This window comes from Cottoperca gobio, chromosome 15 (genome assembly GCF_900634415.1).
Source record: "Cottoperca gobio chromosome 15, fCotGob3.1, whole genome shotgun sequence".
Classification (NCBI taxonomy): Eukaryota; Metazoa; Chordata; class Actinopteri; order Perciformes; family Bovichtidae; genus Cottoperca; species Cottoperca gobio.
In genome coordinates, this window is record NC_041369.1 from 19,760,596 (window position 1) to 19,777,411 (window position 16,816).

At 42.2% G+C, this 16,816-nt stretch overlaps 1 protein-coding gene across 1 annotated transcript in view; it reads right to left on the reverse strand.

Moving 5' to 3' along the window:
- Window positions 1–443: 443 nt before the first annotated feature.
- desi2 (desumoylating isopeptidase 2) overlaps window positions 444–16,816 on the reverse strand; it is a 16,677-nt gene continuing 304 nt past the window's right edge. Inside the window, exons 1-5 of the mRNA XM_029450238.1 lie at window positions 16,519–16,816; window positions 9,246–9,318; window positions 8,940–9,033; window positions 6,608–6,749; window positions 444–4,035 (exon numbers count right to left, since the gene is read on the reverse strand). The exon at window positions 16,519–16,816 is cut by the window's right edge and continues 304 nt beyond it. Of these exons, the coding sequence (XP_029306098.1) occupies window positions 3,763–4,035; window positions 6,608–6,749; window positions 8,940–9,033; window positions 9,246–9,318; window positions 16,519–16,566 (630 nt within the window). The 5' untranslated portion in view covers window positions 16,567–16,816 and the 3' untranslated portion in view covers window positions 444–3,762. The remainder of the gene's footprint in view (window positions 4,036–6,607; window positions 6,750–8,939; window positions 9,034–9,245; window positions 9,319–16,518) is intronic.

Consider the following 16,816-nt stretch of genomic DNA (forward strand, 5'->3'; position numbering starts at 1 on the left):
GTAAACTATATTTTACTGACTAAATTAAAATGTACAAACTTTTAACCAGTTTAGTTTGAACTTCTACAACTGCTTAACTCAGTATCAAAATGGGATGTCAAATTCAAGTAAGTAAGCTTTAATTAAGGTGATAGTGTCTTTGGAGAGATCCATGCTAGCTTTCCCACCCGCTTTCAGTCTTTATGCTAAGCTAAGCTAGCAGTCGCATGACCCTATAGCTTCATATTTAAAAGTTGCATTCTATATCGTATCTATCAGGATGTATTTAGTATTATTTGGTTGTGAGAAACCACCACCCAAACATACGTCGTGTGCAGCTGCAACTAAACTGCACGAGACAGAACAAGAAGCAGGTGGGGACGTGAATCATTCAATGCATATTTCTGGGATGAAATACAGAGTAGCATAACCAACAAACTCATTTAGCAAAAATAGTCATGACACAGATTGTATATTTTTCTTTAATAACTTTACAACAGGGTACACATCGGGTCCACTCCTCTGAAGGCTTTGTGAAAGTTCACTGTGAAACAGCTGCAGTCACTTGTTCTGGGGTATGAAGAACTGAGGTTTCCCAATCTACATTCATGGCTCACACATTTGCACTAATGATGTGCAGATGTCCCATACATAATCTTTTGATAGGACATTTGCTATTATGGTATAACTAAATGGGAGACATTCATTTAAAAACTTGGGACACGTGATGATGACAATTCAATGGCTGTTAACATAAAAAGAGGAGATTGGTGAAGTTATATCGATCTTTGGCCTCTGTAATGATTTGTGGTACTTTTAAAAGTTGAAATATGAACAAATTAGTGTAGGGTGAGGTTTATTTATTTGCCAATATACAGAAATAATTAAACTATCTGAGCGGTGAAGGTTCAGGGAAACCTCAGTGTGTGTGTGTGGAGAACCACAGACGGGTAACAGTACAGTTAACAGCCAGCAGAGGGCGCCGACATGAGCACAAAGTGTGTGTTTGTGTGTGTCAGTGCATTAAACATGTTTAATGTGTTCTTATTCAGACTTACTAAAACGTAAAAAGTAACATTTGGAATGAAGTTCATAATACACAGAGTTGAATCTCCCAAATTACAAATATGCTGGTTTCATGAGAAATGTCACAGACTTTGCTTTAACACGACTTCGTCTGTTAGAAAACTGTTTTTACCGGTTGTTGAAACGACGGCACCAAAATATTTTTACTGAAAATATTCAAAATTTAGCTTAAGGACAAAAAGTTTACTCTGTTTAAAAGAAATCTCTTGAGGACACGGCAATATTTTGAAAAAAAAAATACCTTGGAAACACTGCTACATGTGTAAAGAATCCAGATGTGTGTGTGTGTGTGTGTGTGTGTGATGTCGGGAAATTGGCCCAGTTGGCAGCTTGTTGATACTAAACCATTTATAATACAAGTGTGCACACACACACACGGAAACAGAGCAGCACAGGCTCACATCCAAACATCCAGGTTGTAAACAAAAAGGTTTTTTCTTTTATCAAAGAGGAGTATAAAATTGCACGGCTCTTGAAAAGCTCTATGGAGTGACTACTGCATTAGAAAAAGCAACCAGCAATGCAAACATAAAATGTGGGATAAAAAAGTTAAAAGGATTAGATTACAAAGCCTTTTGGAGTCCTGAGTTTATCAAACATAAACAAAAACAGACAAAAAAGGCCATAGTCCATATATTATAGAAATACATTAAAGGATTATAAACAAAAAGAGTCGACAGTTTTCCTGCGTGTAGTCCGGTCCTCAGAAAGAAAAAAGAGGTTCAAATTGACTGAAAAATGTGTTTTCAACACCTTCTCTCTTGTTTGGGACGATGCACATCAAGCAGCAGATGTGTTGTTGTCGACAGCACATATAGAGTGTTAAATGAGCTGCTCAGCGTTTGTGAAGAGCAGCATCTTCTTGTAAAGTGTAAAATGATACGTTTTCAGGTGATTGAGACGTTCAAGGACTCGTCATAGTACACGATGATGTCAGTGAGTGTTTCCACACATGAAATGAAAGTATAAGATGTTTTTGTGATGCTGTAAATTCCCACCAATGTGCATCATCCCTAACTGGACACAGATGTGAGGAAAATGGCTGTCAGGAGTGCAGGCTGATGTCAGGTCAGTTAAAGACACACACACACACACACACACACACACACACACACACACACACACACACACACACACACGTGCTGCCATCATGTCCCTCATGTAAACTTGAACCATGAACACACTGACTGTGCAGTCCAGTACAACCAGTCTTCTACTGTTGGCCACTGGAACACTTGTGGGTTAAGTACCTTGCTCAAAGGCACCTTGGCAGTTGCTACTAAGAAATAATTCACTCTACTTTTAAACCCAGAACCTTCTGGTAACAAAAAGTCTTCTCTAATCTCCGTCAGCCTGCAACCTAACCCCTACATTAAGAATTTAGTTTTAACAATAATTTATTGGTAAAGAAATAACTGTTGCTTTTTCATGAATGATTATATAACGGGCTGAATCTGCTTCACTGGGTTACATTTTCTCAAATCACGTTCCCCATGACGGACAGGTAGGATTTTAGGAGCCGCTACAGATACCCGACAACTGCTGACACACATTTGACATAAAAAAAAAAAGGAACAAAGAAAGGGACGTGTGGAGCACCCTAACACCTGGAACTGAACCCATGCATTAAGACACTGGTTCTGGATCAGTCGTGTCTGTGCGGTGTTTGAGGAACGTGAGGCTGATTGTAGTTCTGGCTCGTGTATCCAGCCTGCTGTGACAGAAACATAACACAGGTCCTGATGCACACACAGCATGTTGAGGCAAAGTGTTTAGATTTCCACCTGCTGCTTTCAAAACCTTTACCAGCCAAATATTTAGGACATCTTAACAAAATGTTGGCTGCATGTGGAAACATTTACCAGCCACATATCAAATTATACCAGCCCTCGGCTAGTGGTCATTTAAAAACAACAATAACAAAATGTTCCAGTCTAGAAAAAGTTGACTTTTGCATCCGTTTGTCTTCAGCTGGCGTGGTGCGGGCCGAAATGCAGCTCCCACGACTGTTGAGACCGAAACAGTAGAGCTTCAATGTCCACTACCTTCTCCGAAAAAAGGAGATGGATGCATGAATATGAAAAGACTAAATAGCACCACATTAACACCGTTTCTGTAACAAAAGGTAATCCAGTAATTTTACAAGAAAAATCTTTTCAATCATGTGTTGAAAGCTGGAGGTGCCAGTTTACTCCGTTACAAGTGTTGGATGGTCAACATCTACGATCACTCAAATCAAAAACCAGGTTGTTAAAGGTCAGTCTTTATAAACTGACCCTAAGCCACACTCCTGTACAGCATCCCCTCTCACTGGTTTCCACAACAACAAGGGGATTAGCACCATCCACCAACAGACTGCTGGTAAAAATCTGGATTTGGCTGGTAAATTTTAAAACACTTAGACGGGTAAACAACCGGCATTCTGCACAGCGAGTTGGCTGGTAAAACAATGAAAGAGACTTGAGGGAACTCCGTCAGCCATGTTCAGAGAGAGGATCCTGCCTTTGTCAGCAGCACGAGATCCTTCCACTGCTCTGGATCATTGGAGAGTTCAGCCGACGTTCTTACCAAGAGCAGGAAGCAGTTCATCGCTTTGCTCGAGGACAGTCTGAGCTTTTGTCTGTAGCTGGACTCATCAGCTGGGAGTCTCTGTAACCACAAGTCCAGCACCCAGTCTCCCATGAGACCTTGCAGCTTCTACCGGCGGGGCTGGTGGCGGGAGTGACGAGGCAAGGAGGAGGGGCTGGAGGAGGAGGGCGAGCAGGGCGACATGGATGCCAGGGAGGCTGAGGCAGCGGCGTCCTCGGCCTCCTCCAGCTCTCCTCCTCCGTGAAGCTCCTGGCTGACGCTGGACTGTAAGGCGGCCGGGGTCAGCCACTCTTTGGGCAGGCAGCTCTGGAGGAATGGCACGCAGGAGCTGAAGTAGGCCAGGCGGTTGACCCAGCGGGGGATCTCCCTGCCACACAGGATCTGAGCAGAGGAGACAAGGTTGTTGTAGTTCTTATAATAGCTATCACACGGCAACATAAAGCGGTGGAAATATTCTAAATATAGCGTACACTTAAGCTGATATTATTTTGTTTTAGGTTGGTCCTTCTTTTAGGTGGCCAACATGTTTGGCCACCAACATGTTTATCTGACGTCCCCGTACCTCATACAACCTCCACTTCAAAACATCCAAACTATCCCTTTAATGTTTTCTAGGTCAGAAGACATCTGAGGGGCTAATCAGAGGCTTTCTTTGTACAGCTGAGCTTACTGTGGAATACATTTGAAACGATGAATGCATGATTAAAAAAATACATCCTGCAATTCTCCTGTGAGGACTCGAGTGAAAGAAATCTCAAACTTCCTGGAAACTGAATTACATTTCCTGAGTAGGTCTATAAAAAAAACAACGACATAAAAATCCCAAGACATTGCAGAAACTCCATGACCTGCGGAAACCCAGACAGAGCTAAACGTGCCTCTCTGGTAGCAATTAATTCATCTACTGTACCTAACCAACCTCGTACATGAGCAGGTTTGCTTGGAGGAAGTTCTTTGAAGTGTCTGGTGGATTTCTCTCTCACCTCATTCCCTTAACAAACGAGCATGCAGGCACAGGCAGACACACTGTCAATGTAAGAGAACAATTATCCTCACTTAGCGCCATCAGTGCTCTTACAGCATTATGGGGCGAGTGCCTTCAGAGAAACGCAGAGTGTTTCCCGTTAAAGGGCTTCATCAAAACATTTGCAGAAGCTGCTGATTCTGCTTTTTAAGGCGCATGATTTTAACCACGGAAATGTCTTGCAAAGAAGTCGATGTAGCATTTTCTGCCATGTCATATGCAGCCAACAGACGACAGTATACTTATATGTATACTGCAGCAGCTTCCTCACCTCCTTCAGAGATGAGTGCGTTTTGACAGGAAGAAAACGCAGGACTCTCTGCAATGCAAATCATTCTGGCCTGCCCTGACTGCATAGATGATGTCACAGATGAGAACAACTGCTAGAGAGAAACAGCTTATCCATAAAACTCACAGGGTTTAGTGTTTGGCTTACATAAAAAAAAAAAAAAAAAGATAGCTGTAGCTGCAGAATTTACACTGCAGTCACGTGCAGAAATACCCCTTTACACTCACAAGACGAGCTTTCAAATAACCAACATGAGCAGGCAAGAGAGGAGAACGAGAGGAGACAAGATGCATGAAGATAAACCCTTCCTCCACACAAGCTGGAACCAAAACATTTACATGTTACCATCTTATAAAGTTTATCTGGCACAACAGTGGATCGTTCACACATCCAGCAGAAACATTCAAAGCTTTCATTTGGAGATGAGTTTCTGAGCTTTAGCTGCTAAATGCTCCACTTCTTTGTCTGTCTGCCGTTTGGTAATGACTGCTCAAAGTTTGGGTGTGACACATTCTCCCAAACGGAAAGCAAGGCTGTAAAGAGTTCACTTGACACAATGAACAATCGGTTGGGAAGCTTGAGGGAATTACTCACATTCTAGGTTTGAATCTTGACCTCATGAAGTCAGAGGGATTAGAGACACGGTTTTATTTGAGTAAAAGTTACTTTTCATTATTCTTTGCTTGTTTTAATTACTATAAGGGTTCCTGAACCCATCGTTCCTGTCAGTTTCACCAACAACCTCACATACTACACTGACTAGTTGTTACTGTTCTGCAATGAGCCGTCACATTTTACACCTTCAGAATCGAACCAAAGATGCTCTATAACGAAAAAGAGGAAGCGTCACAAGCCTTCGGTATAAAATGGTTCACACTTCCTGTCTCCTAAAGCGCTCAAGTGACACAAATACACTAAAATAACTAAGGGCAGCGTCTCCTCTCTGAATGGGCTCTGATGGACCCACCAACCCTGTGATTAGAGCCGCTCTGTCTCCTGACGACCCTGCAGTTCCTGCCCGTCTCTCAGAGGCACAACAGCGCTGTGAACAGATCCTCTACTTACATAATGACACAGAGCCAAAGTGTTGATTTGCTCTTCAATGGGAGAACTGACGACAGAGTCACGAGCATCAAATGTTCTCTCAGGAGGATTTATTGTTGTGCTTGCAACAACCATCCATGTGTCCAATCACGTTCTCCTCAGTCTCTCTGTAAGTCAACCTCCCACATTAATGAGGCGACAGTAAACATGAGATGCATCAGCCGTGTGTAAATGTGTATGTTTGATCAGGTGTGAACGTATGTGTAAATGTCTGCATCTTTAACTGTAAAGCTTCATATGCGGGGTGTACGTCTGTGTGTGTGTGTGTGTGTGTGTGTGTGTGCCAGCTGGCTCTGCATGTCTGGGCTTGTATCAGTGTGTCCTAATCCCCATCTCAGCGCTAGATGCTAACTGTAAGACTCCCTGCTCATTAGTCACACCAGGGTAAGCTGATTGAAAGCACACACAGTTATTTAACTGAGTTTATAGTTAGTGTTTTTCTGCACCTCATGTCAGGTAAGTTCAGATAAACAGCCAAGCCCATGTCTGCAGGAGTGAGTGTGTGTGTGTGTGTGTGTGTGTGTGTGTGTACCTACCTCCGACAGTGCAGAGGAGAAGTGATTGCAGTTCTTGTGCATGAGGTGGTAGGCGTTGCCTTTGTACTCCTTCCCCATCTCCTCCACGATCCGCTCCACATCCTCCTCTGTGAAGTCTGTGCTGCCCAACACTATGGCTTCTCTACAGAGACGAGTGGGGAAAGCGTGCGGAGGCAGGTGTTACTAGATATTCTTACTCACTGACGAAACATCAAGAACAACTTCTGGGAATTTTTGGTTAAACCTCTTTTGCGCAATCAATGGGCCTCATTATGCAAGAAAGACTCGTACAAACACATTCATCTGGCTCAAGAGAACGTTATTAGTTTTGCAAGCCGTTTAGTCATAAACCAACAGTGTTGGGCAATATCATATCTTACATATCACAAGTTACTGTGTAGAGTAATGTGTAACACTACTTTCACCAACATAACTGCAGTGAACTGCATGCAAGAGGGTAATCACCTTGTTTGTCTCATTAAAGATTAGAGGAAATAATGTCCTGATGTAATATTTTGCACTGGGAGAGCGTTTGATTCGCTTTGCATTTGGCAAAGAGACACCACAGCGGGTGATGTGCAGGCATTTGTCCCAGATTATCCATACTTATGGTCTAGTGGCCTGCATGGAGACAGCAAGTGTGTCTGTGTGTGTGCGCAAGGCCGAGTCGGTCTAAAGCCACAGGGCAGATCATCTAGAGCAGAAGTAATGCGCAGCAGCACAGGAGCTCTGTGTACGTACACACACACACACACACACACACACACACACACACACATACAGCTGAAAGGCGTATTGAACTAACTGGATGCTCTCCTGTCTCATAACCACAACAGACCTGAATTCAACTGCAGTGGAAAATAAGACACAGCACTACTGTAACACATTCACAAGCCCTTTCATTTCTGCAGTTATGCTTAATCAATATATTTTCAGCTCACGGTGGTTTATGTAGTTTTCACCGTCCTAAAGATCCCGCAACGCCTCATTTACTAACATGCAGAGTGAAAACATATAATAAATACCCAACACTACAGTCCAGTTCAACACCTTAAACCAGTCTTTACAAATCACCATAGCGTTAATATATAAACAGAACATTAGAAGCTTTAAAAACATATTGTTTACTGCAGGAAAGTTACAACGAGTCAGCTGCCACGAACCATGAGGACAAAAGTGTGAAATCATAAAATGCCTCGCATGCTGTGCTCTCTATCGATGTGTGTTTGTGTACATCTGTCCTGTAGCAGCAGTAACCAGGAGCCCTCATTACAGGAACACACCAGCTCACTGGCTGACTAACACAGTGACTGTTGGACAAGGATTATTTGACTGACTGCTTCCACTTGGTTCAGTGGGCAACTCATGACCCAAACACTAATAAAGGTTTATGGTGCTTGGCATCAAACTGTTTCTAAGATTGCACAGTCAAGAGTGTAGTAGTTCATGACTGGCTGAAAAGCTGGCTGACTAGATTACATTTATTATACATGCGGCAGGTTCCTCAGAAGAAACCAGGATCCTCAGGTTATCGGAGAACACGATCACGTGCTCTGTAGTTCCCCTGGAAATCTGACTTCTCCCCTCCTCCTGGCCTTATTATGGAGCCATGGCTTTCTTATTTTAACTGTATTAGCAACTTGTTTTCCCATTTGTGTGTGTGTGTGTGTGTGTGTTGGAGGACGGAGCACAGCTCTACCTCATGACAGTGGACATATTTAGACTTCTAGAGGTAAAAGCGTAGAGGCGTTTGTTTCAGTTGTAGTCAGCCTTTGGAATTACATAAAACACATCCAAGCATTTTACCACCGTTTCAGACATTTCCATCCACTAATGCGCCTAAAACGCAGTTCACATGACCAGACAGGAAGCAGAACGATATTGACGCTTGAATAATAGCTTGCTGTATGTCGGCAGTAGCAGCATTATAAAATGCATAATTAACTGCACAATGGCTAGCATAGACGAAAGATCTGCTACGCCTGTAATATGCTGAATTAAACATTTGTAGTCATCGCTGATATCGTTTGTTTTCTTCTGGAAAAGGGAAATCTGATAGGGACGTGACGAATCCGGGAAGGACACGCTATGACTAATGACTCACTTGGGAAGCGAACGAGGGTGTGTGTGCGTCATTGTTTCCAAAGGTTTTCCACCCGTCTAGACTAAAACGTTCTCCAAAGTCTCAGCGTCAGGGGTTCGAAACACAGAAGAAGTGTGGATGCTAAGTGTAAACGTAGCCCAACACACAGAATCAATGTCAAACAGACGGACAGGCTGTATATGTGTATACTTGTGATTCTGTGCATATAAACAAATATCTCGTACTTACTTGAACTTAAAGGTCTCGCCGAGTTCGGTTGCATCACCTGGTGAAATCTCAAAGATCCCTGAGAATGGGTACGGGTGTCCGCCATAGGCAAACTCTAAACACACACACACACACACACACACACACCATTAACATTCAATACAAAACATTCTCATGCAAAAAGTCAGTCTGTGCCAAATAACAGCTGTAAATAAATGTAGGCTAGACATGACGTCTGTGTTATAGTCTGAGTGTAAAAAAAGCATCCTTGAAATACCATCCACAGGAAGTCAGCTGATGTGGTGTCATATTTCTGGGTAATCTTACCTCTTCCATAGATCTCAATCCCTGAGTGAAAGACTCCGATGCCCAGAGTGCTGGTAAACTCATTGATCCAGTACTGCAGACAGAAACATTGAATAAAATGTATTACCATACGATACTACGATGTATATAAAGTATGTAGTGTAGACTAAATGCGTCAACACCAACATAAACTCCTGAATATGTTTTACACTCCAAACATATTTACACTATTTATTGTGTCAACTAATTTGGCGTTTTATCTGCTTTCATCTATAATAATTAGAACATTAGTAGTGGACTAAATCATAGTGAACATACAATTGTGCCATAAACCATCATAAGTTTCTTGTTTCTTTTTGACACCGACACACATGGTCAGACATTAAGCCACAAAAAAATATATAATATTTGATTAATTTATCAATTATTTCCTCAATTCATCTTTAAAATGTCAGAAAGTATTGACATCCATTAGAACTTCCCAGAGATCAAAGGGGTATTGTCAAGTTGCTCATTTATTCCAAACAGTTAATGATGTAAAAGAGAGACTAGCAGCAAATCCTCACATGTGAGAAGCTTTAACCAGCCAATAAAATTTAAATAATTAGTAGATTATTGTCTGTCAATCACCTATAATTCTAATTATTTTCCTATTACCACATGAATTAATCTGACATGTAACTTTACTTTGAAACAGTTCCACCACAGGTAGCTGAAATGAGATCTATGAGCCTCTGTGTGTACAAAAGATCTGGTGTCAACATCAAACATAGAAGACAGGCCCACATACAAACACAGGGAGGGGCACACACATAATCAATAACTGCATCAGCAGTGAAGTCTCCGTGGGGTCTGTCGAACATCCTGCAGCTACAAGGTGATTGGTCAGGCTGTTGCTAGGCAGAGTTTGTTTGTGTGGAAAAAGAAAGGATGGAGCAGGTGGGTGTGGTGGGGAGCTTGGTTTGACACCTGAGGATGTCGAGTAATAACTCAGTAAATCTACAATATATCGTCTTACAGTTTCATTACAGGTAGCGAAATGTCTCGTAAAAATATTCATATAAAAAAGAGTCACTTCCATTTCCAATATACAACCAGAAATCCCAATTTACCACCAAAGCTGAATCACTAATGACACGTTTACCCAGGAGCAACGTCACTCTGACGTTCAGGGAGCTTTTGCAAAACATATTTAGCCGCCTGATGACCACAGCAAGCCATTAAAAAAAGATATTCTCACACTTCCTGTCTAGCGTTATGCAAATACGATATGTAGCGTTGTGCAATGAGAGGTGGCAGAGCCGCTTTGTAAAGTGTAACAGCTTAAACACAAACTTTGAGCAGACAGATAATGAGGACGCAGTCTCGCCCTCTGGCTGTTCACTTCTCAGACGGAGCAGGTGTGATGAGCGAGAGAACGCCATCATAAATATAAACAACAATAGAAATGACTAAATTGTAATATTAATAACATTCTGGGCTAAAACATGTTTAATAAAACACAATCCTGTGAATAGTTCATTTCTTTTGGCAAAACTGAATCTTGTTCAGTGCCTTCAAGTAACCTTGAGGAGTAAAACAAAGAAGGTTAAGGTGAGTGTGCCGAGTCGACTGCTCAGCCCTCTTCTTCCTCCTCTTCTTCTTCAGTGAGGAAGGAAAAGATGAAAGTGGACTTCACGGAGAACTGCATTTCTATTCCTGGTCATTTAAAATATTCAACTCAAACAGACAAAGGCATTCGAGGTTCTTATTGTACTTCTCACACTCACACTCTCACTCTCGCACTCACACACACACACACACACACACACACACACACACACACACACCATCAGAGAAAACACAAGACTGCTGAGCCAAGAGTTTTTCTTGCTAAACATCTGAGCCCAATGTCTCACACGTCAGAGTTTGTCCATTTCCCGAGCTACACAAGGTTGAACCGTTGCAACCAAAAAAAGCTACTGCAAGAGTCGACGATGGCTTTACTTTACGAAAAGGAAATTCCTCTTTCATGTGCACTTGATTTGACTTCTCCTCCTTGCATCAGTTCTGTGTCTGGCCTGAAGTGCAGATACTAAAGTGTATCAGCTGTTCATCACCGCTTCAAGTCTCTATCCAGGGCTTTTCCTAACAAGCGAGAGCTTGAAATGGATCCTGTCCAGAAAACTACAGACTAAAGAATCCACGGCAGCATTTCAGTTGCTGAAGAAACCCAACAGCTACCAGAGACCCCAAAAGCCACAGCTGACTTCATACAAAGGGAACACCTTAAACATAAATACAAGATTATTCTGCACTTGCACTAACTCCAAATCCCTCCGAGTGTCAGTTAAATGCCAGAAACGGCCGCAGGATGAGTCTCTGTGAGTTTCAAGTGAGCTAATCTGCTAGTTTAGTACACTACTCCCCCTTCGGTGGTGCATTAAGACTATTATCTGAACCCTCGTTACTTCAAAGCTCGTTAAAACCCGCCTTCGCCACAGCACGGAGAGCGGGTGTGCGTACGAGCGTTTAAGAATGAATTAAAGACGGGAAAGAGAAATGGATGAAGAGAAACTGGGAGCTGCAGATGAAGCCTGTATACTTAATCATGCTGTAGTGCAGTGCTGTGTTTTCTCTGGTAAGGATTATAATCTCTAACCATGCTAAACAGAATAATTAGCAACGAGATGTAAAATGTCTTTAGTGTTGAGGTGTGCATCACTGCTTATAGGAGACGCTAGAGTCCTCTATAGGAAACACATGCTGACTGAGAGAAGGAAATGGCTTCCAGTGCATGTTTGCTGTGCTGCTCTAGTAAATGTCTTCTTGGCATCCCCATTCATAGAATGTGAATCAAAAAGTTAACTTTGGACGCTGCAAGTTATGTGTAATGTAACGTCTGCATATCTTATGAAGCACACGTCGGGTACGTCCGGTCATTTTGAACATGCTCAAAACATCAGCGTTCAACAACGCACCCCAGCGTAACACCGCCTGCTCTTAACGAACACTACTTATACCTTACCTTATATCAACGTACACCAGCGTGTTGCCGATATTTTGTATACGCCATATTTTTGTATACGTTATGCATTCGTTGGGTATTCGTCTGATACATTTTGTATTAGGAAGTGATGCGATATCAACAGGTTAGACATGCGTATCTGTATATGTTCACTTTTCTGATCCGATGAAAAGTTGGACGTATTTGGACTCTGACAAATTTTCGTATGCGCCGGCATACGGATGTGTGCGACAAGCCTTGAGAGATCAAGAAACCTCATCTTCATATTGATTAAAAAACATCCTATAAATCTAAATCTGCCATAAAGCAGTCAATCGTTGATTTGCAACACTGCCCACAGTGGGCTAAAACAGGAACTTAAGTATAAACAGCACCAAAGAATCTCTAACAGTTTATAAACTGCTTTCATCCCAAGGTATAGACAAACCCTAACTTACTGTTTGAGTTACTAGTTTGCTTGTGTGTTTCTGTATTTTGCAAGTGGATGTGGTGGTGACCCAGATGCTACACCGTACACTCCCCAACTTATTACTCGTCTTGACACACGTTACATCTTAAACTACACAGCACAGAATCATGATGCGTGTTCCTAATTGATCCAGAGAAGCATCCACAGCCCGAACACATAACAACACAACCTGCTCTGCTGAGTATCTGGCTATGTGACGCTGTCAAACCTAATACCCTAACACAAACAAAGACACACACACACACACACACACACACACACACAGATACAGTAGTGCACCGCGCTGGCAGTCAGACAGGTAGTGTGCAGATAATGCTGTCTCATTAGAGCAGAGTACTAAAGCACTCAGAGCTAGTCAGGAAATCCACTTAGCCGTGATGGGAGCTGGACGGCGGGAGGACCTGACGGAGTGGGAATTGTGGAAGAAGAAATGGTGATGGTGGTGGTGGGGGGGGATATTCCTGAAAGTCACGTGACAGCATCGATCATTAAATGCAAAAGGGGGATTTGTCTTTCCATCCGACTGTTTTGAGTAAATGTTGAGTGTTTCACTTACAACACAGGGCAGGCAGAGTCACATGTTTCCCACTGTGCCAACATGCTGCCCCTCCGCCCCCAACCAGACTGCACTTCAGTTAGCACTCGCTGCTGCCACTGCGCAATACATGGTGTGAACATCTGAGAAGACAGTGGGGATCCTGCAGTGTGTGGAACACTGTCTTGACCCCAGGCATTATCTCATCTCTGCAATCTCCTGACTTCCACAGACAAACAGCGAGTAGCTCAACATGTCTTAAGTTTAGTCCAGCAACACACTGCCGGGGCTTTTAAAATGCACATTCCAGGTGCAATAACTTTGTAGCATGTACCTAGTAGCACTGCAGTAATTATATTTATCAGTGGAATCATTAATTCATCAAGTTAATCGGCAACAATTTGACAGTTGATTCATCTTTTTTCATTTTTTAAAGAATACCACAGCAACATTATCTTGTTCCAGCTCCTACACTGTGGGGATTTGGTGCTTTTACTTGTCTTATGCGATAATAAATAGAATAAATTCAGGATTTATATCATATCACATAGCTAATATCAGCCAACATATCAGCCGGGTCAAGAAGCAACATGAACATCGCAGCCAGTCACATTTTTCAGTCTAAACTCAAAGTCATTTAAAGGAATACTTTCGACATTGTGTGAGACACAGAGTCACTTTCTGTTTGGAGTTGGCATCAATCTTCTCAACTAAATCTCGGCAAGAAGGTGAGTAACCATATTCCCTAAATTGTCGAACTGCTCCTTTAACTCTAAATCAAGAGTCAGATGACCAATCAGTCCGTCAGCCTGCAAACAATGAGTCAAACCGTTAGCCACAAAGTGACTAACAACTAGACAGTGAGAAAATCACCCAGCACACACACTGGGATTTATCTATAAGTCAAAGTTTAAAAACCTTGTGGCGCCTATCAACTCCTGCTCTTTTGCTTTCTGCAAGTCTGTTAACCAACCAGCAGACAGCAAGTGCATCAGTCACTCAGTGAGCAGTCCGTCGGTCACTCTTCCTACAGTAGTCAGGTCAGAACAGCCTAATCAATACACAGAGGAAGTGTTTAAAGTATAGGAAGGAATGAATGAATGGACCGCAGCCATCACCTCATTATCCTCAACGAGCGCTAGCTGCAAGCAAGCCAAAGTCTTGTTCCCACAGTAGCACACACACATAAATACACAAACCAAAAATATGCATGGGTGTGATGAGTCTATCTGCAAGCACAAACCACAGAATTCCTGTAATAGGTAAAATGTGCACACTCGTTCTGTGTCTCACACACATAATCTCACATACTCATTTACACACACACACACACACACACACACAAAACTCAATATAGATGGCAACTAAAGCATCATCGAGTCAATGAACAGAAAGCACAGGACTGAAACTGAACTGTAAATTCAAGTTACAGTGTGCATGTGTTTGTGTGTGTGTGTGTGTGTGTGTGTGTGTGTGTGTGTGTGTGTGTGTGTTAGATATGAGAAGCCTGTGTAAGCCTTTGCGTGTGAAAGTGTGCCATGGCCCCTGCAGCCTTTCACATGGATGGAAGTGAGACAGAGATAAGAGCTCTTCGGTCTTTACTGAGAACAAATGTGGACCGCAAGTCAAGTGGAAAACATGAGGAAGTGAAAGAAAAAGGAGGGGGAGGAGACAAGAGAGGGGAGTGAGGAAAGAAAAAGAGTAGATGAATGAACAGAGTGATAGAAGCTAGGAAAGAAAGATATAAAGAAAATGAAAGTAGAGACTGATTTAAATGGAAGGCAGGAGGAGAGGATGGAATAAATACAGAGGTTATTATGGGGATAAATATGAGTAGGAACAGCCCTGATTTCACACACCCTTTTTCTACAAGGAATCATCTTTGTACAGATTCTCAGACTGTTAAATGACTGCAGCTCTCAATGTTACTCCATATAAAACAGCCTCCAGCCTTCTAATCTCTTGCCTGTGATGATATATTGACCATCAGTTAAAAGGGAACACAACAACAATAAATCTGATTAAAAATAGAAGCAAAAAAGCAGCAGGAGAAGAAGAATCATGTCTGGACAGAGGATCTCCATGTTGAGTCCTCTTGATATCTTCTGGAGGTGTACAAGGTATGGGGGGGGGGGGGGTGGAAAAGAGACCAAAACAGGTGGATGTATACTGAAGAACAAAAGCCTGGTGAACATTTCTGACAAGTTCCTCTGCCTGTTTTATAACCCCTAAAACAATAATACCCATTGTAAGTGTAATCTGTCCACCACAGGGAATCTATATCAATCAATGATTCATCAACAGATCAGTCAATTTCCAACCCCCCTGACTCACTCCTGACTCACTCCTGCATGATGACAACATAGTGACTCAAATTCAACCTCTGGCTCATTCTGTAACAAAGAGACGTACATTTTCTCCCATGTACCAAACGCAGTCGGGGTGAAATTGTCGGTTTACTTTCACATCCTTAAACATTTAGTTTACTAGCAGTGTGGTTTTGGAGTCCCATGTTTTCCTGTTTTCGTCCTGAGTGAACTGATATCCTAAAAAGGAGAGTATGGTTTGTTTACAGACTGACACGATAAATGAATATTAAAAAAAACAATTAAAGAAATGGTGACCCTTCCTTCCACTGAGGTCTGTAAATGTTTCACTTGATTAACTATTCTGCTTCAGCAAGAGGAGCTTAGAAAGTCCAAATATGGACTATTTTTGCACCACTCCTGATATGGAAACCCAACTACACGTGTGATGTAGCTATGTATGAGTTTCAAGTTATTAATGTAACTTTTTGAGCTGCTTTACATGGCCCCAATAAAAAAGAAAAACACTGTTTTTATAGATGCATTCTGCTATTGCAAAGAAAAGCTCTGGTTTAACTACTTAAACATTTGAATAGTGAAAACCCTTTCCAAAAAAGCACTGCACGTTTTGCAGCTGATCCTGCCACTCGCTGCAGTGTTTCATTGTGTATTTTGCTGTAAAACTGGTGAAGGTGAAGCCATTCTTAAAGGTGAAATTGTAATAAAATTAGAAGAGTTTTGTGTTATGAACGTATGCCGAATTGAAGAGTGGTTCATAACTATTTGAAAACCCATTTGATAAGTCTTTGAATAGCTGCTGATGAATAACACATCATTAAATCGCCTTTTTTTAAATGTAGTTTGGCTTTAAGTCCTGGCATTGTTGTTGACATGCACACGATTGACCCATAGTACTTGGATAAAGTAGCAAAGAAGTAATAAACCATCCATCTTTCTGGCTCTCTTAAACCACTTACCATATCATAGACGTTCAGGATGATCGGCTCGTTTGCCATCACTGGCATCAGGCTTTTCTCCCCCCTACGTCCCTTCCTCTCTGCGGGTCTTCCTCCTCCGCACACCCCCTACTCCTTCCTTCGGAGCGAGATCCAAACTCTCGCCCTCCAAAAATAGACCTCCCTCCTCCCCTTATCCCTGGCACTTTCACGACAGATGATCAGCTTGATAATTTAATTTCACAACCCGGTGTAAAAACGCTTGAGTTCCGAGGGTATTGTGTACCGTCCCAACATTTGACTGGCTTTGTCCAAATGA